This window comes from Symphodus melops, assembly GCF_947650265.1.
Source record: "Symphodus melops genome assembly, chromosome: 4".
Classification (NCBI taxonomy): Eukaryota; Metazoa; Chordata; class Actinopteri; order Labriformes; family Labridae; genus Symphodus; species Symphodus melops.
In genome coordinates, this window is record NC_136694.1 from 9893331 (window position 1) to 9920728 (window position 27398).

The 27398-nt window shown below is 45.3% G+C and overlaps 1 protein-coding gene across 2 annotated transcripts; it reads right to left on the bottom strand.

The window, feature by feature from the left end:
* Positions 1-27398, bottom strand: ncoa3 (nuclear receptor coactivator 3). Of its 2 annotated transcripts, XM_079340959.1 has the most exons (23): positions 27284-27398; positions 13290-13348; positions 11220-11324; positions 10846-11006; positions 9571-9671; positions 9215-9389; positions 8876-9067; positions 8453-8539; positions 7992-8135; positions 7258-7405; positions 6589-7145; positions 5382-6367; positions 5174-5297; positions 4821-5030; positions 4466-4678; positions 4232-4349; positions 3886-4057; positions 3180-3542; positions 2901-3023; positions 2537-2777; positions 2260-2452; positions 1883-2123; positions 1-1779 (listed from the first exon to the last, which is right to left on the bottom strand). In XM_079340959.1, exons 3-23 carry the CDS (start codon positions 11303-11305, stop codon positions 1768-1770), a joined length of 4647 nt encoding a protein of 1548 aa, XP_079197085.1. In that variant the 5' UTR covers positions 11306-11324; positions 13290-13348; positions 27284-27398; the 3' UTR covers positions 1-1767. The 2 variants fall into 2 exon arrangements, with proteins under 2 accessions (XP_079197085.1, XP_079197086.1); XM_079340960.1 differs by lacking the exons at positions 13290-13348; positions 27284-27398 and adding an exon at positions 13126-13190.

Sequence of the window (27398 nt, forward strand, 5' to 3'; positions counted from 1 at the left end):
TTTAAATAGAAATTTGTATTTACATCAATATCAACATCGACAGAATAAATCTGTTAATATACAACCTGTAAAATGACAGCTTATCTTCCAAACAAAGAAAAACAAAAACTAACCGCATGATCACTTTGCCCCATTTTGCACTTCATTTGAACTTTAGAAAAAAACTCCTTTGCATGAAGTGATAAAATCTGGACACACAATGAAGTTGTTTCCTGAAAAAATTGTTATTGATATGTCTTTAGGTGGATTTCCTTCCATTGGTGTTTCTTTTTAAAGCACAACAGGTTTCATCCAGATGTTCAAATGTTGTGCTCTTAGTCCAGTCCTCTCCACGCTGCAGTGGTAGCTCCTCACTGTGGAACAACTTAACCCCATCCTCTCGTGCTTCCAGTACATAACCATCATACACTTTTACAAATCCATGATATGTACCCATTTACCATCACACAAATATAACACATAGCATTAAGAGTGTACACCTGAAACCTCAGAAACTATACAAAGACATGGAAAAGTATCTTTGGATTGCGCATGTTGAAAGGTAGATTCAGTAAGTTGACAAAAACAGTCAGAAGATGCAAAAAAAAAAAAAAAAAAAAAAAAAAAAACACTTGAAAAAGGAGCTAGTGAGAAGGGAGAACACTGTGAGAACCAGGCATGTCAGTAAACTGAGGAGTGTGTGACTCTGTCATCACTGTACTGCATATTTAAAAAAAAAAAAGCCCCAAAAAAACAGCTCAGCTTACACGAAACCCAACAACATTTCATCATTCGTCCACAACCCTCCAATAAAACCTCCGACTGTCAGAAAGCTCAAATCTTCAACTCATCAGATACCTATCACAGAAAAAAGTGCCTCGCTAAAACATGAATGACTTTTTGGAAAATTTGAAAATACAGCATTCAAAAAAAAAAAAAAAGAGAAAAAAAAGTTAAGGAAAAATCCAAACACACCTGCTATATTTGCTAAGGCATAACAAAAAGCAAATGAACGAAATCAGTACTATTGACCTATGGGACACAAAAATACAACCAGGTCTCATACATTGTGCAATTATGGGCCTTTAAAAAGCATTTTTGATATATTTTGTCGAATATTTACAATTCATATTCACAGAGGACATTTGAGACATCTAATACTGCAGTACCATTCGTTTGCTAATAAAAATGGGTTATGATGCTCAGTTACAGTCTAAAGCATAGAGGCAAGACTTATTGCTCCAATCTGCATGACAGAAAACTGTGTGCTTATATTCCAATGACTTCAACAATGGGGTGCATCCAAAGCATAAGAAAGATAAAAGAACCCATAGGTATGAAGGCATTGAATCTCTTGTAAGGCTGTAATGACGAAGAAATATTGCATCAATCTTAATTTCACACAGAAGCCTCCAGGTAAAGTGCCACCACAGTTGTACCATAGTCCTGCTCTGCAGCCTTGCTGTAACACCGAACCCTTCCTGATGGCTCTGGGTCATTCACGTGTACACACACAAACATGCAGAAGCACACACTGTTATTTGTGTGTGATATTGTGCATCGCCATAACAAGGTAACAGTATTTGTGGTGTCAGTTGGAGATGATGCTCAGCGCATATTTCTCTTTCTCCACGAACACTCGGTTGTTCTGTGTCTCCTGCATCAAGTGTTATTCTGGAGAATCCTCCTCTTTATACTTGTGAGTTTGTTCAGGTCCACCTCTTTTTGGGGCTAACACCACTCTGCCACAGCTGTCAGGCTCCAGAATCTGTCGTTGGCCACAGTTTATCAGCAATACTTCTGCAAAGACAGAAAGATAATGAAATGTGCAATACTTTCTGGTGGTTATAAATCCCTTTTTTTCCTCTAATATTGCCATGACACATGTGAAATTGTTATTTACCTGATCAGGTCCCATTGGTATCCTACCCATCCCCATGGGGTTCATGCCCATTTGGCCTTGCATCTGGCCCTGCCTCTGTCCTGGCATCTGGCTCGGTATTTGGCCCGGTATTTGGCCCGGCATTTGGCCCATCTGTCCAGTACCCGCTACTGGCCCGGGTCCACCCATGGCGTTGTTCATCATCATGGGTCCAAACTGGCCCTGATTGCCCTGTTGGGGGAACTGTTGCTGGGGATATGTGCTGGAAAAAAACAAAAGATTATGATCAACCATATCCCTCAGAAACCTTAAGAAATATTTACTATGGATAAGCCTCTCTGGGTATGGCGCTAAAATGTTGCTAATCATTTAGCTCACAGAAGCTACTTGTTACATACTTGTTGCGCTGCATGGCACCCTGTGGCCAGCCTTTCATTTCTCCTGAGGGGTACATGGGCCCTCCCTGTGGATTGGCTTGCATTCCCTGCATCATGTTATTCTGAGGAGGACCTCCCATTCGTCCTTGCATCATGTTTCCTGGTGGGCTGCTACCTGGAGCCATGAATGATGGGTCCCCCTGCTGGTTCATCCCTGAAAGTACAACAAAGAAAGAGATGAGTCATGGGGGTGTGATCCAGGAGACAGATATTCAAAGCTCCGTCTCGATTAACTCACCATAGTTTCCTCCATAGTTAAAGCCTTGCTGTCCAGGCTGGTTCATGGGGGGGCCTCCCATAGGACTCTCCATGCCCCCTGGTGCCGTGACATTTGGAGGTGGGCTGAAGCCTCTTGGTGCCCCCTGCTCCTGCCTCTGTTGTTGCTGCATCAGCATCATCATCCGCTGCCTTCTCATCTGCATAGTCATCATCTCTCTGCTGCGCTGAGCCATCATCTGTGCGTTCAGGAAACCAGATTGCTGAAACACATCAAAACTTAAGCATTAACTCAACAAATCAAGAACACTGGTGTCTGGATTGATGCCATGAAAGAGTCAAGTGTAATTGGAATGAATGTGGAAAAAAAAGTGCAGCCTACATACCTGACTGCCCATGCCTGCAGGCTGCATGCCAGGTTGAATACCAGGTTGCATGCCTGGATGCATGGCAGGGTTTCCTCCGGGGGCATGTTCCATCTTCATGGCCTGTCGGGTCTGATTCATAAACTGGCAGATAAGACGAGACTGGTTAGTATTACGTTTTTTTTAAAGGTTTATTTTTTTCAATAAACCTTACAGCCACAAACTTCGATGACACAAGTTCACCTTCTGTACCTGATATAACAACAAATCATTCATTATCATTATTCTGTGAGGGATCACCTGCTGTCCTTGCAGTCTCTGCTGCAGCTGCAGTCGCAGAGGCTTGGTGGCAGTCATCATGCGAGGCCGCATCATGTTAGCACGGGGGTTACCCATGTTAGTCATGCCAGGGAAGCCTCCAGCCTGGCCCATCTGATTCATCATGGGGTTGAAGCTTCCAGGAGACTGGCTTTGTATTGGGGTTCCTCCATAACCAGGCTGCATACCAATGGTTGAGGGTCCTGGTGGGCCTGGGTAGCCTTGGTTGTAGTTGGGTTTTTGGTCCACACCTAAGGAGGAGTTCGGTCTAGGGAAAGACTCTGATGGTGGACACTGACCCTGGCCTTGATCGGGGCCCTGCTGATGGCCTTCAGGTCCATGGTTCTAGAGTACAGAAAAGTTGCAATATGAGTATTAGAGAATTTATGCTATTAAACCACTGGCTGCCAACAAGCTACAAAAAACTAAGCACCGTTTCATATGGAGAGCAGTGAAGAAAAACTACAAGCCTGCAGTGATTTTGTGTTATTCTGGACCTCTGAACAATTTGTGGTTTACCCATAGCACTATAGTTAATCCTTTCCATGTTGTGCATCTACTTCATAACTTCAAAGAACTTAAAGTGAAGGTAATGTGGGCCCGTGCAACATTAGGGCAAGCATTTCCATAACCCGTAAACACAATAAGTGTGTCAATTACAAAATGTGTACTTGGGTGTGCTCTGTACCTGGCCTACTATTTCAGGGATGCCAAGGGCTCGGTCTATCTCCTGCAGAGCGATGACATCAGCAGTATTGAGCAAAGAATCCAACTGGTCAAGAAGTGCCCGTTCCTCATTCGGGCCCTCGCTGCAAGTGAGGGGCCCAAACAGCTCCTCGAGAGGACGCCCAAACTGATCCCTAAAAACACAGCATGTAATTACATTAAGAAGAGTAGGCTGAGATCACAGACACAAGTTCAGGATTATGTCTCTCAATGGGAGTATTCCTGGTAAAAACAAGGTTAAAACGCAAAAACATCTGCATATGAGTAAAATGCCAGAAATACAGTTTGGACCAGTGAGAAAAGTTTACCTGTTTGTATTAGCATGTGGTCTGTCCACAGACATGGCAGAGTCTGGCCAGGAGGGGGACTGAGGTAGGGGCCCATGTCCACCAAAACGAGTCACACCCATATTGGCTTCGTTGGTACCTGCAGAGTTGAGTGGCAGTGTATGTTTGATCACTACTAAGTTTAAAACCCCCCCAAAAAAGTTTACCATTCAATCAACAGAAAATGATTCAGATTCAAATACATAAATGACATACCCATGTCCATGAGTTGCTGCTGGAGCATAGACCTTGTGTTTCCAGGTACACTGTTGGAGCGGTTGATCATGGATCCACTCATTGGACCAGTGCGACCCATACCAGGGTGTCCTGGTCCAGTGACTGGACTGCTGCTGGACCTAGGCCCACCCCAATCTCCTGGCCCTGACATTGGAGGGCGTTGGGGCATTCCCATTGCCCTGCCCATAGCTCCTGAAAAACAATAAAGAAAAACACAAACGTTGAGTGAGTCATCAGTGTGTTAGGGCACTGTACCTCGGTTTCTGTCTTTCCAGACTAAGTTGGAAGCACATTGTCTTTTCTTGTCTTACTAATGGATAAAAGATCAACTCACTTATTGGATTGCCTCGTGTTGGACATGCATTCATGCCTCCAGGGAAGCCTTGTCTGATCGGAGCATCCATGTTCTCCTGTTTGATCAACGTGGGACAGGGTACATTCCTTCTCCCAGCCAGCCCCACTCCACCCATGGGCTTGGCATCCATGGACAAGGCTCTCTGATAGGCACCTCGCTGGACTGGAGGCAAGGGGCCTCTTTCCCCATCTAAAGAGTATGAAAAAAAAAGTGCTTCTGACTGAGAAACATCTACAGTGTGATCTGAGATCCATCATGCAAGACATAGTACAACTATCTAACACAACGGATGCAGATGCTGCTACGACAAATTAGACAGTAGGCTGACTTACCATGCAAACTGTCTGGCATATTTCCCGGTTTGTTTCCAACCTCCTTCCCTGCTCTCGAGTCAGGTTCAGGGTAGAAGCCACTGTTATTTCTTGGGACCCCCAGAATGGTCTCCAGCGTCTCCGCCTGAACCATCAAAACAGAAAAATATTAGGACACAATTTTCCCCTCGGTATATTAAACTGCAGTTCATCTGATGAGGCTCCTTACCTCATCAGATGGCTCCATCTTGACCTTTCCATCCATGCAGTGAGTGTCTGAGCTGGTGACCCCAGCACCTTGTGCACCTCTCCCCTCCAGGTCCTCCAGTTTTGGTTTGACATCAACAACTTCCTTGGAGTCATCCTTATTGAGGAGGTAGTGAAGGAGGGCGTGGGGCTTCTCCTTCTTAGGGCTGTGCTGTTCCTGCTTCGACTCCGACCCCCTTGCCCCTCCAGCAGCTGCAGGTCCTGGCTCGGGCGCCCCTGAATCCAGGCTGCTCTTCCCAGTGGCCTCAGCAGTGATCCGAGCCACCTCATCTGGAGTGTTTCCGTTCTGCAGCAGCTTGTGGAGGATCTTGTGCTTCTCCTGCAGTGACTGGCTTGTTAAATGCCCTGTGCCACCAGAGGAGGGCGCAGAACTCGCATTTCCTCCCGTGGATGAGGACACTCCGGTTGAAGACGAGGGGCTGGTGACACCAGTCGTTCCGTCCTTAGCTTCGGGGGTTGAGCCTGGCCCAGAGCTGGTTGTGTGATTTGGTGGCACCAGCTCATCGGTGGGGGAAGTGAGGAGCTGCAAAAGCTTCTTGTGGCTCTTGCTGTCAGGGACTCGTCGGTTGGCTTCTGCTGCCAGTTGACCTGCCTCTCTGTTCACTTGGCTGTCCGGCTTGTCTGGAGGGCCTTCACTGGTTGGGGTATGTGGGTGCTGCTGGGACAGTTGCTCTCCTCCAGCCCCGAGTGAGATGCCCGGGCTTTTGGAGTCAGAGTATCCTGGGAGGCCTGGTTTACAGGGACCACTTGCTGCCTGATTGGTGGAGTTAATGCTTGGAGAGCTGTCAGGCTTGTGGGGAGGGGGAGAGGTGAGGGGGGAGGACATGGGATTCCCTACTCCTTCACTTATGGCTTGGAGGGCGTTTAAGGAACTGCTGGAGAAGGTGGTGCCTCCTCCTCCTCCTCCAGAGTTACTAGGGTGACCAGAGCTCATGGGAGAGTTTATACCTGCAAAAGACACAACAACAGATATATTATTTGGTTAGGTAGCGAGCCCCCTAAATAAAGGCTAAAGTCCTCATCGAAGAGCCCTTAGATTCCAAAACAACCTCTGCCCTTTGCTTAACATCATCCCCCACTCCCTCCTCCCAAGATTTCCTGTCTCTCTTCAGCTGTCCTATCAATAAAGGCGAAAGGCCCAACAAAAATAACAGAACATGTTTGCATACCTCCAGGAGAGAAAGGGCTGGCACCCATCTTGGGGCTTCCTCGGACCCTGGGTGAGCCCATGACGTTGTGCGGGGGGCCGCTAATCCCTGGACTGACTTGAGGAGGACTCGTCATTCCCATCCCATAGCCCCCTGGTCCACCTCCACCTCCATGGAACGGACCCATCTGCTGCTGATGTTGGTGATGCTGCTGATGCATGCCATGGTGGCCCATCTGGTTCATGGGCCCCATCTGGTTCATGGAGTTCATTGGGGAGTTCATTGGATGCATTGAATTCATCTGATTCATTTGACCCACGTTGTTCATCTGATGCATGGAATTCATCTGATTCATCTGATGCATGGAATTCATCTGATTCATGGAATTCATGCGGTTGCCCCCCGTGTAGGGGGGTACTCCTCTTTGAGCTAGGTTTCCCTGTTCAGCCATGCCATAGCCCCTGTTCATGCCCATTCCACCTCCTGGGCCCATGTTCATCTGGTGATTAGGATTGTTCACTCCCATGTTAGGAGGTCTCATACCTCCCCCCTGGTTCCCACGGTAACCATTCTGTTCCCTACAAAGAAACAATGGCAATATTACAAACTAAAATAAACAACAAAGAGAATACAATCCTCAAACGGAGGAAAAATGACTCAGGCTTATTGTTACTGAAAGAGTATTTGCACCTCTGTAGCAAATGTGTGGAGAGAAACGAGTGTGGTTCATTGGTGTTGGGGTTCCTGCAGAGGTCACTTCTGGTCTGGGCTGTGACTGGGGTGCCATCAGAGAGGGAGAAGCGGTAGAGTGGGGTCTCTGCATGACCAGTATGGAAAGCTAGAGTAGAGAGAAGGACAAAAAGAAGACCCCACAATTGGCTTACAATGGGACGTAACACTGACACAGAAAAAGGTTGAAAAAATTGTCAGGAAACAGCCGTGAGAAGATGCTAGTTTTAGCTAAGGTTTCACGCCGTGGCTGTACGTGTGCTGCTCTGTAATGATCGCATATAAAACTGCCATGTAGCCTGTCGGCATAACAACCCTTCAAGAGGCGGGATGGGCTTAAAAACAGCCCTGTGTACAACTTTGTGAAATCAAACGGTGGAGTTGAGTGACTCATTGCTCGTTTCAGCCTCACATTCATCAAATAAAGGCTGTGTCCCACATACCAAAAGTTTACACAAGGTCACCTGGTACATTCATTGTATGGTTTTGTGATGGCTGCCTCCTAGACAATGCTAAACCTGCCCTCCAGACAATTCTTACATAGATCATGTCTTTGTCAAGCCTGGATTCCCTGTAATTAGAGCATGTCGACCTTTACACGTGACGTGTTTTATAATGTCAATGTCTGCTGTTGTACTTTTTTGGCAGCGACAGTGTGAGTGGAGGTTAGATGGTAGTGTGGCAGAGTTATTTACCGTCTTGATAGTGGCGTTTGTAGGACCATGGTTGTCCCTCACTTCGATGGAGGAACATCTGCATGCAGCGCCTCACGAGGTCCTCCCAGCCTGGACGCATGGTGGTGTGAGGAGAGCTCTGCTGTTCTATTTCAATGAGTTTACCTGCAACAAAGGGATTACAAGGAAGATAATTGATTGGGAAGGCAAAAAATACCTATGAGACTATGATGGAGAAATCAATTGTGTGCATATCTGCAGTAGATGAATGACATGGCTATTGATCATTGATCGGTCATAATTCCATAACAGTAGTGAAATAAGGGACTGAGAAATCTAAACTGTAACTTTTCTCGAAGGTTAAGTACACATCATCCGCGCAGCAGTGCATCCGAAAACAGAGAAGTTTCCAAACATCTCTTCACATGTATAAAACATTCAAGCAATTCAGTTAAGAGCCACATAAGAAACTAGAAACTTACCTGAGAGTTCATGGCGAGTGCTAAACCTCTCCGTCCTCTCTACCGCAATGATACGTCGAGCGACACAGATCATACAGGACTGCAAATCTGAGCGAAGAGACGACACAACGTGAATTCACACTTTGGATAAACAGGAGGAAAAAACTGTATCTCTTAAATATTACAGATGCGTTTCATATGCAACATTTAAGTTCAAATAAAAACCCAGTGGAAGAAATGTAAACAAAGTAAGCCAGGTAAAGTCAGTGTGTAATTTAAAATAGCTTGACTGTGTGACTGCTGGATGAATCATCTTCTACATGTATAATAGTATTTAAACTTTTGTTACACACTTGACCCTTCCCCCCCCCCCACGTCTTATCATAAGGAAAAAAAAACGTAATAAAAAATGATCGTTGTGACAGATGCTAATGATGACTTTACCTTCTCCTTCCTCCATCATGGCCCGGGGCTGAGTGAGGGCAAAACACTGCATGGCCTCATATCGCTGGCCTCCGGGTCGCTCTTCTGACATCCCATGACTTTGGCCGTGAACAAAGTTCACCAGCATACGACAGTTGAATGTGTGGCTCTTCTGCCGTGGTGCCTCTGCACCCCACGATGCTCCATTGGGTGCTGTGGAGAGTAATTGCAGAGGTGAACAGGTGACCTAGTTTGATTCAGAGCATTCAGGTGTTCATAAGGGATTTGATGACAGCACATGTTGAAGTAAGTTTTAAAACAACTTAACAGCTCTCAACTATGTAGGAACAGATGTCTCACCATTGGACTTAGGAAGATTCTTGTGAAACTCCTCCCTGTCGTCGTCATGGATGATGTTGTACACACTGGTGTTGATCAGCTCCTCCTGCTTGTACTGAAGATACTGCGTCACGTTGTCTGACACGAATACGATGCTGCCCTCTCGGTTAACCACAAACAGAAAGCCATCCAGGGCCTGAGAACAGCAAGAGAGTCAAATGAAGAATAAAAAATATACTTATTAATATTCACATGTAAACCTCATTTAATGACAGTTCTTTCCAGCTCAAAACCAGCTGAGACCTTCCATGAGCAAGGAGAGCTAATCCCTCGTTGAACATAGTGATTCATGTTGTTTTGCTTGTCCCCAGGCTGACCTGTAGGAGCAGCGGTCCCAGATGATCCTTGTCAATAACTCCTTGACCAGTGGAGGACACATCGGCCTTCTGGACGTCGTCGTCACTGCAAGAGTTCTTTCCTGAGGACAGATAAGGCGGGTTCAGAATATTTTAACAACATAAATATGTTTGTTTATTTTGTACTTCCACTGCGCAACTCAACAGGAAATGCCTTTCTACCGAACACAAATTAGTGACAGTGAGCTTCACTTTGAAAAGTGCACAAGCATGTGTAACAGTTTGAATGTTTTAGGCCACGTGTCATTTTTGAGTATTGTCTTGAACATGCCATTTTTCATCACTTCGTTTCATCCTGGCCTGTCATTGATTCCCTCTGATTGGCTGAGGGAGCCGCCTGCTTAGTTCAGAGAAATAAATGCCTTTTCTGGCCAGCAGATGGCAGCATGAGTCATGGACGCATGCTTAACATGCCATTCTATTTTTAAAATCAGCATGTGTTTGAGGCTTTGTTAGATACCACTTTATATAGCAGGGTCATCGGCGGCGCTAAGCTCGGCGACAAAATAACGTGACACTGAATTTAGGTCCATATCAAACTGAATTAACGGCATGATCAAAAAGAACAGAGGAGGCTGTGACTAACATACAAAGTGACAGAGACAATGAAATGCAAACGAATGGCAATGTATCAGCAATGGATGGGAAGAGGTGTTTTAAAGTAGAAAACGAAACAGAGCAGAGAAGAAACAGAAGACAGATCGTTTATCATTTTCTATCCTGTTACTATGACGCCTGTGACCCTCTGGGGAGATCACAACACGATTGCTCTTTTTCCCTTCAACTTGACCTTGAAGATCTAATCTCAAATGAGATTTAAAAAAAAAAAAAAAAGGTGAAAGAAAATATGTCCCTGGATGAACCAAATCCTCCCAAATCTGCAGGATTGTAGCTTCTCTCTCTAATCTCTCGATTCTGAGTCACCAGTGTCACCCACCAGTCTCCTAGAGAGAGGCAGGGTTTGGCACTGACAGAGACACGCTTTCAGTCACAGCCTTGAGCCATGACCACCCAGCATTGGTCTCAATTACTGGTGTTCATTTACCCTGCGCAATACAATCAGCCAAACTGGCTGCTGGTCTGAGGCCGCCTGGCCGTGAACCAAACACTCCACTTTATCACTGGCCTCATCTGTCCTGCAGCGGGGTACTTTTCTTTATTCTGAGTACTGCTCAAAACAAACACTGAGGAAAAGTCTATGATGAGGAGTGCGTGTAGTTTTGGACAGTGTCGTACCTTGCTCTTTGATTTGTCGGATCTGTCTCACCGTCTCCTTCAGGATGGCACATTTGTCAGGCTTGACGTTGAAGCTGTCGATGTTGGAGAGGTTGGCAGAGATGAGCTCAGCCAGCTCCTCGATGTACTTACTCTCCTGTTCCCTCCGACGCTTGTCACACCTGCCAGGGAGCCAAGGGGATTAGACAAGTTGCCATGACAACCTCACCTCCACATGCCCTGTCCATATGTGGGCCATACAGCTTGGGCTCAGAATATTTCACGTCTTTATTATCGGCAGGCACACGTTTGAAGCAGATGGGTGGGATTGTTTTACACGAGGCCAGCAGGACGGAAGTGACCACAAAGTGAACGGGTACGGACACTGTACTCACCCTAAGCCCGGTGTGTCACAGGTGGACAGTTTACGTTTGCGGTCGGGGCACAGCGGCTCCATCGAGTTGTCTCCTATGCCACTCATCTTCAGCGCATATCAGCACCTGAAAGCACAGACATCACTTACGTTAACGCTATAGAAGTGGACCAACAGATTAAAAGGGAATTAACTAGGTGTGCGGTTTAATATTGTCTTTCTGTAAAGGTCAAATCACATCAAAAGGATAAGCTCTTGTTTCTTTGCCAGGTCCACAAAGGCATGATCGCTAATTCAGGCAAACTTGGACTTCATAATTTGAAATAAAATGGATAAATTCCCAGAGCTGTTGAGCTAATAAATGATTTTCAAAGCGGAAGAGTAGATTGTGGATACCGACAGTTTTATGATATTGGACTGTCCAGTTAGCAAAGCAGCCTTTGGTTCCTGCTCAGTGCTTGATGAGAGTGAAACCTCATCTGTTCCACAGCGAGGAGCGACTGATGATGATGTAGTGATTTGGAGCCTCTGGGGGGGGGGGGGGGGGGGGGGGGGGGGGGGGGACTACAGGTCATCCCGCGTTCAGACAGCCTTGCTCATGAGAAGGATACCACTCTTTGCTTGCTAGCAAGCGGCAACACACGTTAGAATTCCAACAATTTCCTGTACACTTACACGTTCAGGCATGTCACACAGAGAGATGAGTCCTTGGAGCTACTGTACCAGCAAGGAGCGTATTCACCAGCAAGCCTCTTTGTCAGACTGACTGGGACTGCACAAGGAGAGAATACTAACTGCATAGTGGAGCCTGGATAGAATCCAGAAAGGCTCCACAGCGGATTTCAGGAAATAGTAAGAACTTTTCCACATTCCCTTTTCTCTCCACTCTCCATACTAGGCGACATCCGCTCTTTCTTCCAATGGGTTTTTACTGTTTTTCCCCCCATACCATCCTGTGGCAACCCCTCCCTTCTTCCCTCCCTCTCTGGGTGTAGCAATCCTGGGCTGGGGGACCCTGCCCTTGTTTTCTTGCTCTGGCATTGCCCTGTGTCTGACCCCCCCTTCAGAGTTCATGTTAAAGGAAACCTCTGTAGACGCTGTCTAAGGTCACCGCTCTTTCCTATTCCCTTCCCAGAGACGCACACAAAGCTTCAACAGCAGATTGTTCTGTTACAGCTCTCTCCTGGACTTTGTGTCTGCATGCGTGTACAGTATGTGCGCACGCAAGCCTTCTTAAATACAGTGAGCTCATTCCAGAGTGGAAAAGTGTCGAACCAATGGAAGCCGTTATGCAACTCCTGCTTCAGAACTGCAGGCTGGGACATGCAAGTGCAGTCACCTACCACCACTACTACGGAACAAGAAGCACGCACCGAGTCTCAGACACACACTCTTCTGCATCATAAATCTGCACTGCATGCTTCTTGTCTGTTTCCCTTTTAACACCTCTCTCTAAAAATCTGCCTGGCTGCAACTCTCTCTGCCCAGCCTTCCTCTCCTTCCCCCGCTTTCTGTCCTAAGGCTCACCTCTGCAGCCGTGGAGAGAGACGACATCATCACCTCAACGTCCTAAAACAGACAAACAGCACAGCTAAGGGGCTTCGAGGGGTCTTTCATAAACCGGGCACAATATCGGGTGAAATCCTGGAGGAGCAGTGCTGAAAACAGAGTTCAAAGTATGCTGCTATTCTGTCTGGGGGTAAAAAAAAAAAAAAAAAGTTTGGAGTCCCAGGATTACATTTAACCTGCAGCAAACATCTGTGTTCAAGTGATTTCAAAATGTCTTTTCATGTTTCACAGAAGTACGTCTCATTTGTGCTCCTGTTTGTATCTCACAGCGTCGAAGTTTGGCGATGTATCAAACTGAAAATCCAAGCACTCACTACTTGTATAGTAGAGTCAGTGAGAGATTCTGAGCAGCAGCTCACCTAAACCACGGATGAGTCTCAACAGGCCTGGCACTCTGCCACCGCCCTGACTCCTCTTCTTCTGAGGAACTCAATCAACTGCCAGGTAAAACAAACGGCAGCTGCCAACATGGTCAGAATGGGTCGTTTTTGTTGTCCACCATGGGTGTGTGTTGGAGTCTCACCTTAACCAGTACAAGACCCAGTCAAGCTCCATCCAGGGTCTTCAGAGCCTCGACATCTCCTGTAAACATGCAGAGGAAATAAAAAGGTCAGGTGCTGTGGCCTTCTCTTCAATTCCTGGATATCTAAACATGACCTGATAATAGAAGCGTTGTTCTTTGAAAATAAGCAGAGGGGGAAGGGGGGGAGGAGGAGGAGGTCTTTGCACGTTTTGCTTTCACATAAATTCATGGGAAAACTGTACTTCTAAAATTGCACAGGAAGCCACAGCAGATAGCATCCTGTTTGTGTCCTCCCTCCAGCCTGTTCCCCCTGCGTCATCACTTCCCTTTCCTGGAAATGTGGCCACTCATCCACGCCATTTACATATTTGGTTTATCAACGCGCTGTCCCCGTCCTATGACAGCGTGTGTCCGGCAGAGACAAAATGAGCGTATTCAGTATTTGATGGTGTGTAAATAATCTGAACACACGTGCTCAGAATCATTCGCTCAAAGAGTCCACGGGCTTCAGTTCTTTACGCCGCCGCGGAGAGACGGCCCGCTGGGGTTTCGTGTTTTCTGATCAGAGTAAGCTCTCACCAAAGCAACAGAAAGGAATCTCTCGAGCTGGACGTCAACATCTGAGTGCATTTTACCCCCCCCCCCCCCCCCCCCCCAAAAAAAAAAACACATGCAGTACAACATTAGCATATCATATATTTGTGATTTTTTTTTGTTGGCTGTAGGAAGAGGACATGTGAGGTTCTTCAGTGTTTGGGTACAAACTGATCCCTGAACAGGTGACCTTTAGCACCGTAATCCTACTGCCACAGATAAGCCCGTCAGATGTTCTTTCCTTTATGAAATCTAAGAACAATCACCCTGCTCATGGAATAAATTCTGTAAAATACAGAAGAAAAAAAAAAAGAATATATATGTAAGAGCACATTCGGGATCTCTTTCTCTTTCATTCAGGATCAGTCTTATTAGCCATTAGTCCAACTCCCACTTACTGCAGGCACACACACACAACACAGTAGTTATACAGCTATCTACTCTGCCAACAGAGAGTATGTGTGTGTGTGTGCGTGTGCGTGCCTACACCACAGATCACATCAGCCCTAAACGTCTGGCTGCTACTGAGCTAATGCTGCAGCTGAATTATTCAACGCAGAGAAACAGAGCGAGCTCTTCCTTCCTGTCAACTGACCGAACAACGTTTGATCATTTAAAGTGTTTTCATGCTGCTGCAGCAAAACAACAAGACAAACAAGAAAATCCATAGAAACTACAGTTTAAAAAAAAAAACCAAAAAACATGTGAGAAGATCTTTTATCATTCATCAAACATTTCAGTTTGATCCTTTCTTATCGTCAGAATCTGTCCTCCGCCCACTCACAGGTGAAGAAACATGAACCTGTGTAATGACTAATGAACGGCCTCAGTTTAGACTGATCGAAAATCGCTTCGTACTCTTGCTGTGTCTCTTCATCAAAATCATTCCACTACATCCAATAACATTTTTTGCTTGTTTGAGAGACATGACAGAAACTGGAATCAGGGAGAGAGAGAGAAAAGGAGCCACAGGCTGGATTCTAACCTGGGCCGCCCACTTCAAGGCCAACAACCTCTGTACACAAGGCCACCAGCGCCCCGCTGATGAATCATTCTGAACTCTTGATTGAAGTCGTATGCACTCTTTTAAACTACCAGACACATTTCACAGAAGAAGGGACGCTGGCGGCATGATAACCCTGCAGTCGGAGAAAACAGCGGGGTTGCTACTTGGCTAAGCTTTGAATTCGAGGCTGGAGCTGAATAACATTATAGACTGATATCTGTGAGCAGCAAAGTGCATCCTAACTTCATTTGAACGTGCTCATCAGTAACAGTGAGGAGTGAAGGGACAGAAGCCTTCTCTTTTACACTGCTGATGCGCTCTGACGGACTTTCCTTCCTCATAGTCTCATTAAAACCACTCCCATGACAACGAGGTGTCACAAAACAAGTACTTAAAGTCCCCAGAGTTACTATATCTAGCAATGAGGAACAGGTTCGACTTATAGTGAGCGGCTCTGATGCTTGTCAAGGCTGTTTTAACTTCACCACTAGGAACGTGCCTAAACAAAAAGATTTAATCGAGCAAACGCATCATTTGGATGGAGTGAGTTTTGGCTGGAGGCCAGTCGATCAGTCAGGACCAGAATAGTGAGGATGACATTCCTTCTCAGCCTAAAATAAAGCCTGCAATCTGAGCTCCTTGAGACAATGAGTGGCAGGCCCCACCATAAACACCGGCCTCTCCAAAACAAAGAGCTGACAATGTGGAGCGCACACATACACGCCATTAGAGAGACCCAAAAATCACAGCCAAGGCAAATGTCCCCACACTTAAAAAAAACAAAACTTATTTTTCTTTACATTGACTCCAGACACAAACCAAAGAATCAACAGCCCACACAGTCACAGCAGAGGAAAGGTGATCAAGTAACAAAAAGGTGTCCACTTGAGTTTGAAACTTCAAGAGCAAAAAGGAAACATAAAGGAAAGAATGACTTCCTGTTTTTTTTGTTGTTTTTTTTTTTAACTTCAAAGAACATCTCCACCCACAGCTCAAAGTGAACACCCGGCTCACACCAAGCCCGTCCTCAAAGCCTTCAGTGAAGAAAGAACAGGCGTGCAGCTTGGAGGCCGTGACGACTCCTCAGCCGTGCGTCTTCATGTGCTTAAATTTATGCGTAGTTACATTCATCAAATAATCACTGGATGTTAAACACACACTTTATGAAGTGGAACACTTGTTCCAGTTGCCTTGATGTTAGAAACTTGTTCTACTGACACCCACTTGTGATTTTAAACCTGTTCAATAAACCATTTCCTGATGAATCTTTAAACATCCTCCATGGTCAGATGGACTGCTGGCTGATGACGCAGGAACGTACTGCTCCTTACACCTCAGAGAGTCAGTGATGCTGAGACATGCGACGTCTACACGGGACTTTCATATTGCGATCACTTCTGTTTTATACATATCTGAGACACTATGAGTGTGTACTTCACCACGGCTTGAACCGTCCGTGCTGTTAAACTCCACACCGTGACCAATAACCATTCACATTTCTACCCTCGCTCAACGGCATCAAAAACAAAGCCCTCATTGAAAACATTAGCCGAGCCATATGCTTCTATTAAGAACCTAATTTGACTTTGTGGAGCAGCCATTTATCATGGAGACGTTTCGGGGATTCCCCCTGAATTTTTAGAGGGAAGACAATTTCCAGAAGTCAACATTATTCATGGAGTTGAAAGCAGCCTTGTTAGTGACGATCTCTGCCAACATAACACATGATTTTGATGAAGTGGGCACAAGTGGGACTAGACTGGAGTCAGAGGGTTAGATGGGAGAATGAGATTCAAGGAGTGGGAGGAAGTCGACGCATGTTTAGCGTGTGTGAATGAGAGAGGATTTTAGAAACATAAAAGGTGTGCATTAGAAAAGCTTCCACACTGACAGCGAGGCAGCCCAGCGTCTCCAGCAGAAAGACGAGCAGCACTTCAGAGTGGAAGAAAGTCGAGGGAAGAGGAAACGCACGCGGACAGGAGCATGCACGGGAGTGTGTGGAAACCATCAGAAGTCTCTTTCTAAAGATCTGATCAAATGATCAAGGATAAAACATAAACGTGGAAAAGGTTCGATAGATTCAAAGTAGAGCCTGACACGTATGGACAGTCATCGGCTTATTTCACGGGAGATATTTTTACGAGGTTTCATTCAAGTAAAACGTCTCCGGACCTTCAGCGTATGTCACTAGAATCTTTTTCTAAAAACAAACTTACTAAACTTTAAAAACATGAAGTCCTGCAAAGCATGATGGGATATGTGGGGCCCATACTCCTCACTACAGGACGTGTCACAGCTGATGTGTGGAGTCACAGCTGTTGAAGTTGTTATTGATGACGATATATTAAAGTGAATCACTTTTTAGAAAAGGCTCGGCCTGTCGCTCCGATCGGACTTAAAGTCGTTTTTTTTGCACTTAATGATGTCGTTTGTTCCTCTCTGGATCCTCGGCTAAATCAACTGTAGATTTGTAGGAAAAGAAAATTGAATTTATCGATAGTATTGAATATTGAAATCACATTACTGGTTGTAAAAGTCACACTTAATAATAATAATATGTTTCAGACATTTGTCTGTCATTTTAAAACAAGTGTTTGAGAACTCCGTTGGTATCAATATCTAAAGATGGAGGACAGATCTAAGAAAGATGGGTGGTGATATAATGGTGTCAGAATCATTTTTCTTGCCTTGTTGAAGTATTGGCCAAAACATCCCATATTGGTCGGGCCCTCATCAAAAGTTTCCCATACGAAGCGTACACACTGCTGTATGTTGTCAGTGTGAAGGAGGTTTCTGCTCTGACAGAGGCACGAACATTAATGCACACCAGATAAAAGCAGCAGGCAGCTGTCTGTCCTGGTGTTGTTTTCCTCATATGTGTAGTGTGCATGATGTTCATAGATAAATATGTCAGAGAGAGAGAGAGAGAGAGGGAGAGAGAGAGACGGGCGTTCAAAGCAAAGAGGAACTGTGTTCACAGGAAAAACATTCCCCGCCCTCGACCATCGCACACAACTCACCGACTGCAATGTGTAGAGAAAGCAGGGAAATAAATGAAGGAGGAAACAAAGGGATGGCAGATTCCACAGAGAGAGTCAGAGTGTGTGTGTGTGTGTGTGTGTGTGTGTGTGTGTGTGTGTGTGTGTGTGTGTGTGTGTGTGTGTGTGTGTGTGTGTGTGTGTGTGTGTGTGTGTGTGTGTGTGTGTGTGTGTGTGTGTGTGTGTGTGTGTGTGTGTGTGTGTGTGTGTGTTTCTCTCACATGCATCTTCTTTAACAATCCGTCATTAATATGGACAAAGAACAGAGAGAGAAGAGGAGCGACTCGGGCTCATGTATAACTTGCTCCCTCAGCTCGCAGAAGCAGCACTGATTCTCAACATGCTTTCGTCTTCTATGAGCTGGATGTGTTTATGGAGAGGTGATGAAAGGGAGAACGCGACATCATTCTATAAGGAGACCACAACAGCCGCGCTGAAAGCAGGCGGTGATCACACAAGGCTAATATTATGGAAATGAGTGCATTAATCAACGGCTAAGCAGCCTTTTATCTGGAGAGCCAGAGCCCCGTGGCCTGCTCAGCGTCCACGCCGCCCGGCTGATAACACGCATGTCTGCACCTGCGACCAATGAAAAATCGGCTATAGCCACATAATCAAGGGGAAAGATATGTCAGCCATTGGAATGTCTTCAATCATTTTTCTAAATGGAGTCAACTCCATTTGATATAGATTGTGTGCGTGTGTGTGTGTTCACAATTCAAATGTGCCACTCTCAAATGTGAAAACTGCTATTCATTTTCAGACCGCAGCGCAGCTCCGATGATTTTCCCCCTTCCCTCGCGTCTTTCTCTCCTCCCTCTCTGTGCTCCCTCGCCCCTCCCCCCTCTCCCCACCGTCCCTGTTGGATTGGTGGAGTAAACACAGGAAGAGAGCGGGCTCTGTTCCACCACGCCAGAGCTGGGCGTTCCTGCAGAGCTCCTGCGCCGGGGTCAAAAGTTTACCGTGGTTTTCATTTCACCTTTCCTCAGCCATCACGGCGCTACGTTGCAGCGGCTGAACTCTGACCCCTGCAAAGAATTCCGCTCAAAAGATGGTCTTACGCCAGTTTCACAACTGCACCCCCCACCCTTCCCATCTCCCATTTTCCCCCTTACGACTCCTTTTCCTTTCTTTCGCCTGGCTCGCTCCATGTGTTGACGGAGCTGAGGTGAAAAAGATTCCTGAGAGGAGGTACGCGGGGAAGCACGGCTCTCAGAAAACTATCAATCCGTTTGCTTTTCAACCAGGGAGGTGAAGCGCTTACCACGGCAAAATGCAAAACAATTTGACAAGTCTCTACAAGCAATCCAGAAATGTGTGAAACTGTTCATAAGGAGATTATTTTAGTTTGTCGCTCCCCATTATTAAAAGATCATAAACCGAAAACTTTTATCTTCTTTCATCCACAGAGCCGTCATATGATGCCCAGCACATTCTGCTCAGTTTCAGGTTAACCCTGTTAAAAGTGTGTTTAAATGACTGAGGAGGACACGAGGGACGCAGGGGTCAGCAGGATCAAGTATTGAAAGAGACAAAGAAGTCAAAGAGGAGAGAGAGAAAGGAGCTGTGCTGTGCTTGAATCAAATCCTCACAGTGTCTCTGTTCTGGACACAAACACGCGTGCACACACTGAGCCATAATCCAACCGTGGGTTTGGTGTGTGTGTGTTTTTTTTTTGTCTTGGTGACACTGCACTCTGTTCCCATCTGCTGAGTGATTAAGCTCGTACTGCTAATCACGTCTCTCAGGCTGTAAGGGAGCAAGCGAAGGACGAGTGCAGCTCTCTGCTTTTAAACGTCTTTTTCCTGGTTAGAGCACAGAAACACACGTCATTACATGAAGACAGAACAACAGTCAGTCTCTTCAGTCCCCAGAGTTCAGCACGATTGGATTGGAGGTGTGGACAATATGAACAATACTGCTGTCTGCTCGTCAGCCTGATCAGTGCTCGGGTCGAAAACAATCCTCTCTTAGCTTAACTAGATAAGATACTTGATTAATCCCGAGGGAAATTCAAGAACACAAACTACAGTTTGAGTGACACTTGTCTCAAAATGTGGTTTGGACCCCAAATCAGAAATCAGCCTTTTGTACCCATCATAGTTAGAGTCTGAGTTTTGAGCTCAGAGTTTTGAGCATGCATTTACTGTTTTGGGCAGAAGTTAAAAATGGACTGCTTATAGTTTCTGTTTCACTCGAGACTTTTTGTATAAGCAGAGCTGTCAACAGTCCAGAAGAGCGAGAGACCTGATATTTCTTCTGTTGAATCTTTTTGTTTTGTAAGTCGTGTCATTGGACGTATAGAGCGATGAAAAAAAACCTCTCCACAACAAATGTGACATTATTGAAGCTCTGCTGGCTAAACACAGTAATAACACTCGTTCACTACTGTGTAACTTTATCAATGCTTCTGTTGTTTGTTTTCATGGCAGATGATATATTTCCCAAAGACTTAAGATAATGATCAAAACGATCTTTAAATTTAATCTGAGCACGTCGTGAACATGGAGCCTTACTGTTGTGATGTAACACAAGTGATGATGCAGACTTCATCCAACTGCTCAGTGCTCACACATGGTGCATGTAAAGATGGGCCGACCAACCAGCCAGCCGATAGGCCGATATCAGCATATCTAGTTTCACAGCAGGTATGTGATACGACTAGGTTTACTCACCAGTCAAACAGCATTTCATTAGAGTACAGTTGAACAGTTCTCTCTCTGGCGTTCAGCAGTGGAGTGTGCTGCATGGATCACAACAAGCGTTGTCACCCTCAACAGTGTCAAAACACGACGCTTGGTGGAGTCTAGTCATCGCAGCCTGATGAGGCTGAGGGTTCGATCTCCAGCTCCTGCAGCCACGTGTCCCATGCGTCCTCGCACACTTCATCCCAAAGTCGTTCCCGCTGCTTCATCTTGTGTGGTGGGAATGTTTGGTACTGATGGTCTCTGTCATGAGTGTGTGAATGGGTAGGAGTGGCCTGCGGCGTCAAAGCACTCTGAGTAGTCCTTTCCTTTCCAGTGACGAACCATCTACATCATACTGTATGTGTCATTAAGTGTTTGATCGCTGCATTTGAGGAATCACTGCAAAAAAATGTAACACCTACATCTCTCTCTCTTTTTCCACTTCCTGATAACAATGTCAGAATGAGCCCCAAAACTCTCCCATCCATCGGCCCACAGTTGTTTGTACTTTAGCGGAGGATTTACACGTCCGATCACCAGGAAAGCAAATCTGAGTATCACATATCTCCCAGGGTGTTCACCACGAAACAAACGTCTTCTATCAAGATTACATTCTTCAATTGGCACGCTCACATTTTTCATCCATCTATGAACAGGCAGCGAGCCTTTTCTGCTGCCCTCTGCACACCGCAGGGAGAGAGCTGTCAATCATGGCGTGCTCCACCTTTTCACAGCACCGTGAGTACTCCAAGAGAAAACTCTCAGAAAGGACGTGGACATAAACTGGCATCATAATCCCGATCATGATGAAACGGGGTTTGATAACAAAAAGAGTCTGACATGCGTTTCACCCACGTCCCGTCTTATACAGCATTCAGTCAGAGGGGGGCGCTCTAATTTGTGTGGTTCATTCTTTATACAGTCTATCGGAGTCACTGGGGATTTCTTGTCTTTTGCAGCCAGCTTCAAGATGACACGAGAGGTGCTGCACATCTGCATCGTCTTCCTTTTTGAACACTGGAGGGAGGTTGCAGCTTTAAATCTAACCTTCACTGCACGTATTATTCCAATACTGCATGTGCCTGTCTGTCACAGGAAATGTTTTACATTCATATCAGTTTGTTGTTTGACTCTTTATTTTCCCTCATTTATGTGAAGATGGGAGGGCAGCAGTAATGTCAGTGAAGACTTCTCATGAGGTTCTTCGTTTAGAGAAACTTTTACTTCACCCGTCTCCGTCATACGATCAGAACGTTTGAAAAAAAAAAAAAAACCTTTGCACCTTTCATACATAAAAAGCAGCTCAAAGTGCTTCACGAAGGAACAGACTGGAAATCAAACACACACTGATGGATTAACTAAGTTACAGTGACATTAAAACAAGAAGGAAGTGATTACATTTAACAGAAATAGATCCAGGTAAATTAAATGAAAACACATTAACTCAATGCAACAATGAAAGCTCCTTATTTATGGAGCAGTAATGGCCAACGTTGGTCAGTGTTCGTCGGTATATTAAACTACAGCATCAGTGCAGAGCTTGCAGCGGTGTCAGGAGGGTTGCTTTTGGCTCGGCTATTCTGGGGACAACAGTAAGCTCCAGAGCAGCAACCTTTTGATTGGAGCGTTGCCTTAACGACAGGCCACATACACAGCAGTGATGTCATCACAACAAAGAGCAATAATGGTGAAAGGAACATTTTTGACTTCATCCAGAAATGGGAGGAGGAGGGACAAAATGAGTCCAACTCATATATGAGTGATGGGAGAAAAAAAAAAGAGGGATGGTAGTAAATTATCTGGCACATGGCTTGCCAGTGTTGACATGCTGCTGTAAGTCTGGCGCGCTCTACACTGGCTTGGAAATCTGACATTCAGAACTTGACTTTTCCCTCAACTCAAAGACGCAATAGAACAATCTCACTCGTGGAAACTCTTAATGATGTCTAGCACTTTACTGTGAGCTTGTTTGCACACTGAAGGACTTTTCTTTTTTTTCTTCTTTTTTTTTTAAGCTGTAAAATGCACAGGCGAGCTTAAGGTGGGAGATGCTCAGGCCACGTCTACATGAAAATGGTTCAGAAGACAACATTTTAATAACAAGGAAAAACAAAAAAAACAAAAAACACACACACTAAAAGCACTGTAGTATCCACACCAGGCCAGTAGTTGGCACTGTGACTTTGTTATAAAAATTCTTCCCTTTCCAGAAAAATGTTTACGGGGAGTCCAGCCAGATGCACGATCAGACCTGGGGAGTCGGCCATTGTTGTTGTAGTCCAACCACTCGTTGAAGGATTTTAATTATGACGGTAAAGTTTACGTGGTAAAACTCGTGGAGCTCCTGCATATTTCCAGTTTACACGTAGACAGTGCAGTTTTCAAATGTTTGAACCCGTTTTCTAAATGTCACCTAAAACACTGTGACAAGGTAACTGAACAGCCAAAACACAACAAAGGCTTACCATTCAGTGCCCATCCTGTCCCTGCTTGCACGGCTACATCTGTGTACGTATCCTCTTACAACTTACATCTGCAGCGCTGTTCCAGCCACAGCTGCCTCTTGTACCAAGCAGACCCCAGGAACCCCACCCAGCTGCCAAAGAGGTCCAACATAGGCCTGTACGATCTCGGTGATGTGGAGGGAAATAAAGACATACTCGAGGTAAACTAAGGAAATACACACAACCAACCATTTGGACACGGTTGAATTTCAGGATGTGGAGGAGTGAAGATGGTCACAGGAAGCGTTGTGGGACAGAGAACCTGCACACAATGTCAATCCTCTTGTTTAATGGAGGAAAATTGGAGAGAGGGAAAAGGTGGAGTTTTTCTATGAAGAAGAAGTAGAAGTTGAAAAGTTCATCCATGACAGCGCGTCTCTTCTCCTCTTTACCAGCCTCACTTTTTTTCTCTCTTTACGTTGTATAACTGACAGAGAGAGCATCTGGTTGCAGTTATCTCACAAACCAAACTTTTTTTTTTTCACCCTCGCTGTCTCTCCCCCACCGCATTTTTTTTTAATGAAAAGAGGGCCCTAAACAAAACACAAACAAGGTCTTGCTAACATTTTACAATGGTAACAAAACTAGGCCAAGGAGCAACCCTCCCACTGGCTTGTTCAGGTGAACCTGGTTTACGAGCATTCTTCAGCCGGGGGAGCGAAAGTTAAAGGGGGAGTTGAAGTTAAAGAGGAAGGGCAAGGGGGATGGGGGACAAAGCTCTTGGCACCCCCTTCCCTAATAAACTCTTGCCTTCCACCAATCAACAAAGACTACAGAGAGAGTTCCAAATCCTTGCTGGTTATAAACTAGAATTGGGTGCAATGATTGCTTCAGGCTGCCTGCTTGGCCCTGTAGAAGTGTGCATGGCTCACATATGGCACCGCAGCCAGCCCGACACTTGAGGAGTTACCTCAGAGTTGAGGAAGAGGGGACTGAGGGGAGGAATGAGATGTGCGACTTCAAACAGAGTCAGGGTGTAAACCGCTCGGCTCGACTAGGGACTCAAGGCTTTTCTGGCTTCCTCTGAGAAGTGAACCATCGCCTCACAGTTTCACTCTCACTTGTTTGGGCAAATTAGTTGTAAATATTTCAGCGGTGGAAACACGACTGTCTCGTTGAGCAGTGTTCTATATTTAGCTCCACTGTGATTGGTCTTAGGAAAAGCAAACCTACCTGTTGCGTGCGTGAACGTGCACTTGGAGATGGACAAAGTCAGAGTCTCCGCTTGAGTGACCTTGAGTCGTGAGGGCTTCACGGGATGTTTTACACGGCTTGAGCTGACCACAGGAAACTTTTGTGTCCTGAAACCGTGTGTTGTAAAACAGCCACCAACAACAAGTCAGAGTCAAGTCGACACAGTGTAGAGCAGACTGAATCCTGGAGAACTGCTGAGAGCTAACTGGACTTGAACGCAGATTGAGGAACATCAGAAATAAATGACATTAAAAGCTCATTAAAAAAAAAGAAGTACTTTTTAGTTCAATTAGAAATTCCAGAGGTAGCGTCTGGAGTGTATTCTTGGCTAATACTACTTTAACTGCTGCTTAACAACACGTTATGAAGCTCATGGAGTCATATTTCAATTAGTGGAAACAATAAGGCTTTCCTTTCAGCTCTTCATGTTAACAGGAGTCCTCTCAGAGTCGCCGCTCACCCACACAGCTCTTCATCTCAAATAGAAGCAAAAGCACGCCAGTGATTGGTGGGTTGCTTAAAACGAAACTTCTTACGTCTGTCTCTCGGTTTCTCTTGACACAAGCAGACTGACAAAACACTTCAAGAATGTCACGTGTTCAGATATCTGATGCAAAAAAAAAAAAAGCAGCTCGACTCCGACAGATTGCAGACTGTAATCAAACGTGTCTCAGCAGCAGGCTCCACTCTTTACTGCTGTCCAAACTTCAACGGCCAATTTCATCCTGACTAAACAATCAAAAGAAGTGTGAAAAACTAAGTTCCAACCAAGACAGTGAAGAATAGAAACTTAAGTATTCTCTGAACCATACAAACCACATGTTGAGCATCAGTCCACATGATGCATTATTTGTGTTTCACGCAAAAAAAGAGTCTGTCAAAGTTTCTCACAAATGACATTTTCTACATTTTGATCGGATCAACTGGATGTAAATCTATTTGACATCCAACCTTAATTCTATGAGTGTAACCTTGAATATCTGTAGCACAAGTTAAACGTAGAAGTCTCATTATCAATGGGACTTTCTGCTGTAACCACACCGTGTGCCACCACACAGAGGCTTCTCCCAGGCCCATGAGAAAAAGAAAAAGTGATAAGTTAATGAATTATTGAGAGCACAGGGGCCGGCAGACAAAGAGCGAAAGCCATGCATCCCAGTCACTCTTCACCCCATCTGCAGTCAAAGAATCCCCCCAAAGATTGATTCATTGTTAACGCAGCCTGACACCCTGTGTGAGGGAGAAAGAAAGAGGTAGATAAAGGGGAAGAGAATGGGGGACAGGGGGCTCCATTTGCCAAGAATATGAGCAGAAGCACTTCATTGGACAGGTTCCCACAGTGGTCATTCTACCTCTTACAAAAATACCACATATGTGGACTTGAGTAATGGCATTCCATCAGACTCAAAATAAAGACCAGTTAGCTCATCTGACTGCTGAGGTCTGACACAAGCATGGTTCTCACTTGTTCATTGCCGTCTGTAATGCCCACATGTTTGAAACACTGCAGCTTATATAGTGAACAGTATGCATTGAATAATATAAGCGGGGGGCATTCCTACCTCAGTATTATAATACCTTAACGTTTCAGACACTCGCATGGAAAAAAAAAAAAAAAAAAAAAGCATTGAGCTGCAAATCCCTGAAAGTCTGTGCAGGGAGTGCCCGGGGCTGAGTGAGCGACAGGCAGCACACCTAAACCTCAAAAGGTTTCTGCTGAATGACTAACTTGCATTCTCATTGTCTGCCTACACATGAACATGTTCTCCAAGAATGTCCTCCTGCAACCTGAAAAACGAAGTGCTGAGCATTCACCTTTAAATGCATGGAGAGAGTCAGCGTGGACTCTACCTGAACCCTGAGTGTGCTCTTCCTCTCCTGCACTACAACTCATCCAGCTCCCTCGCTTTCTGTCTCTCTCGCACATACATTAGCTAAATATGATTGATCAGCTATGAAATTTATCACCGTACGATGGACCATTATACCAACCAGAACAAGCACGGAGAGTTGCTTTCACTACAGTGCCACAGATAAATAACAGATGCTGGTGATTCACCAGAGCGACCAGTTCAAGTTTGTCACTCAGCACTGGGGGACAGTGATGTCCTCATGACCTGCAGCCAGTTAACCTCATACAATAAAGACAGGGAGACGTCTTCTCTAAAAGTCCCTCCTCCCCCCATATTATACCTAAGAACTAGGAATTAAATTGCTATTAGTGTTGTTATTGCAATATGTGAGGCAAATTGAAGGCAAGAAACAAAACTTGGACTGCACTCATTTCCAGTGTGTCTTATATCAGTTACATCCATGGGGAAGACTCTACCACAGTCATCCAGCGATAAACTAAATCAATGTGATGTTGTCCCCAAACACAGCTGCTCAGGTGTAATTCACGTTGGCTGAGAATACATAAAAATCCTGCAGTCCCCGTGGCACCTAAACTGCACACAAGTCAGAGCGTCTATTTAAAAGAAGAACAAAAATGTCCAAAGATAATCAGTTGAATTGTGGGAAATAAACACAGTCTATCGGTGCTTCAAAGATGAAGTTAAGCGTTTTGACACACACAGTTCTCTCATAGTGCTCAATATAAAGTGCTATGCTATTGCACACAAGCGAACCAGAGAGCCCGTATCTCGTAAACTTTGCAGCCAGCGGATAATGGGAACACCACCAAGCACTAACACCGATAGGAACTGCACATCCCCAAGCCAAGCTCCCGGCTATCGTCACCTCATTAGCAGTTTTTGAGTCAGTAATATCGTTAAACATCCCATTACAGATAGACAGCGGTAATGTGGGTTCATTGTATCACGGTAGCTTAAACCCACAGCTTGGTCGGAAGCGGAGCAATACCGACTGCTTCTGTGCCAAATGTGCGCCTTTAAAACCACACGAGCATTAGCCTAGTTCAAAACTTAAGAAGAGCGGTATCAAAACATTCAGCCAACAGCAGAAAACTCACCGGCTCCGCCGCTTTCATTGAGTAATACAGTTTCTTTTACACCTCTACAAACTCTCCGCCATCTTCGTCAGGACCGTGTTTGTTTAAATGCGAAACACTCCCCGAGCGGAGGGAG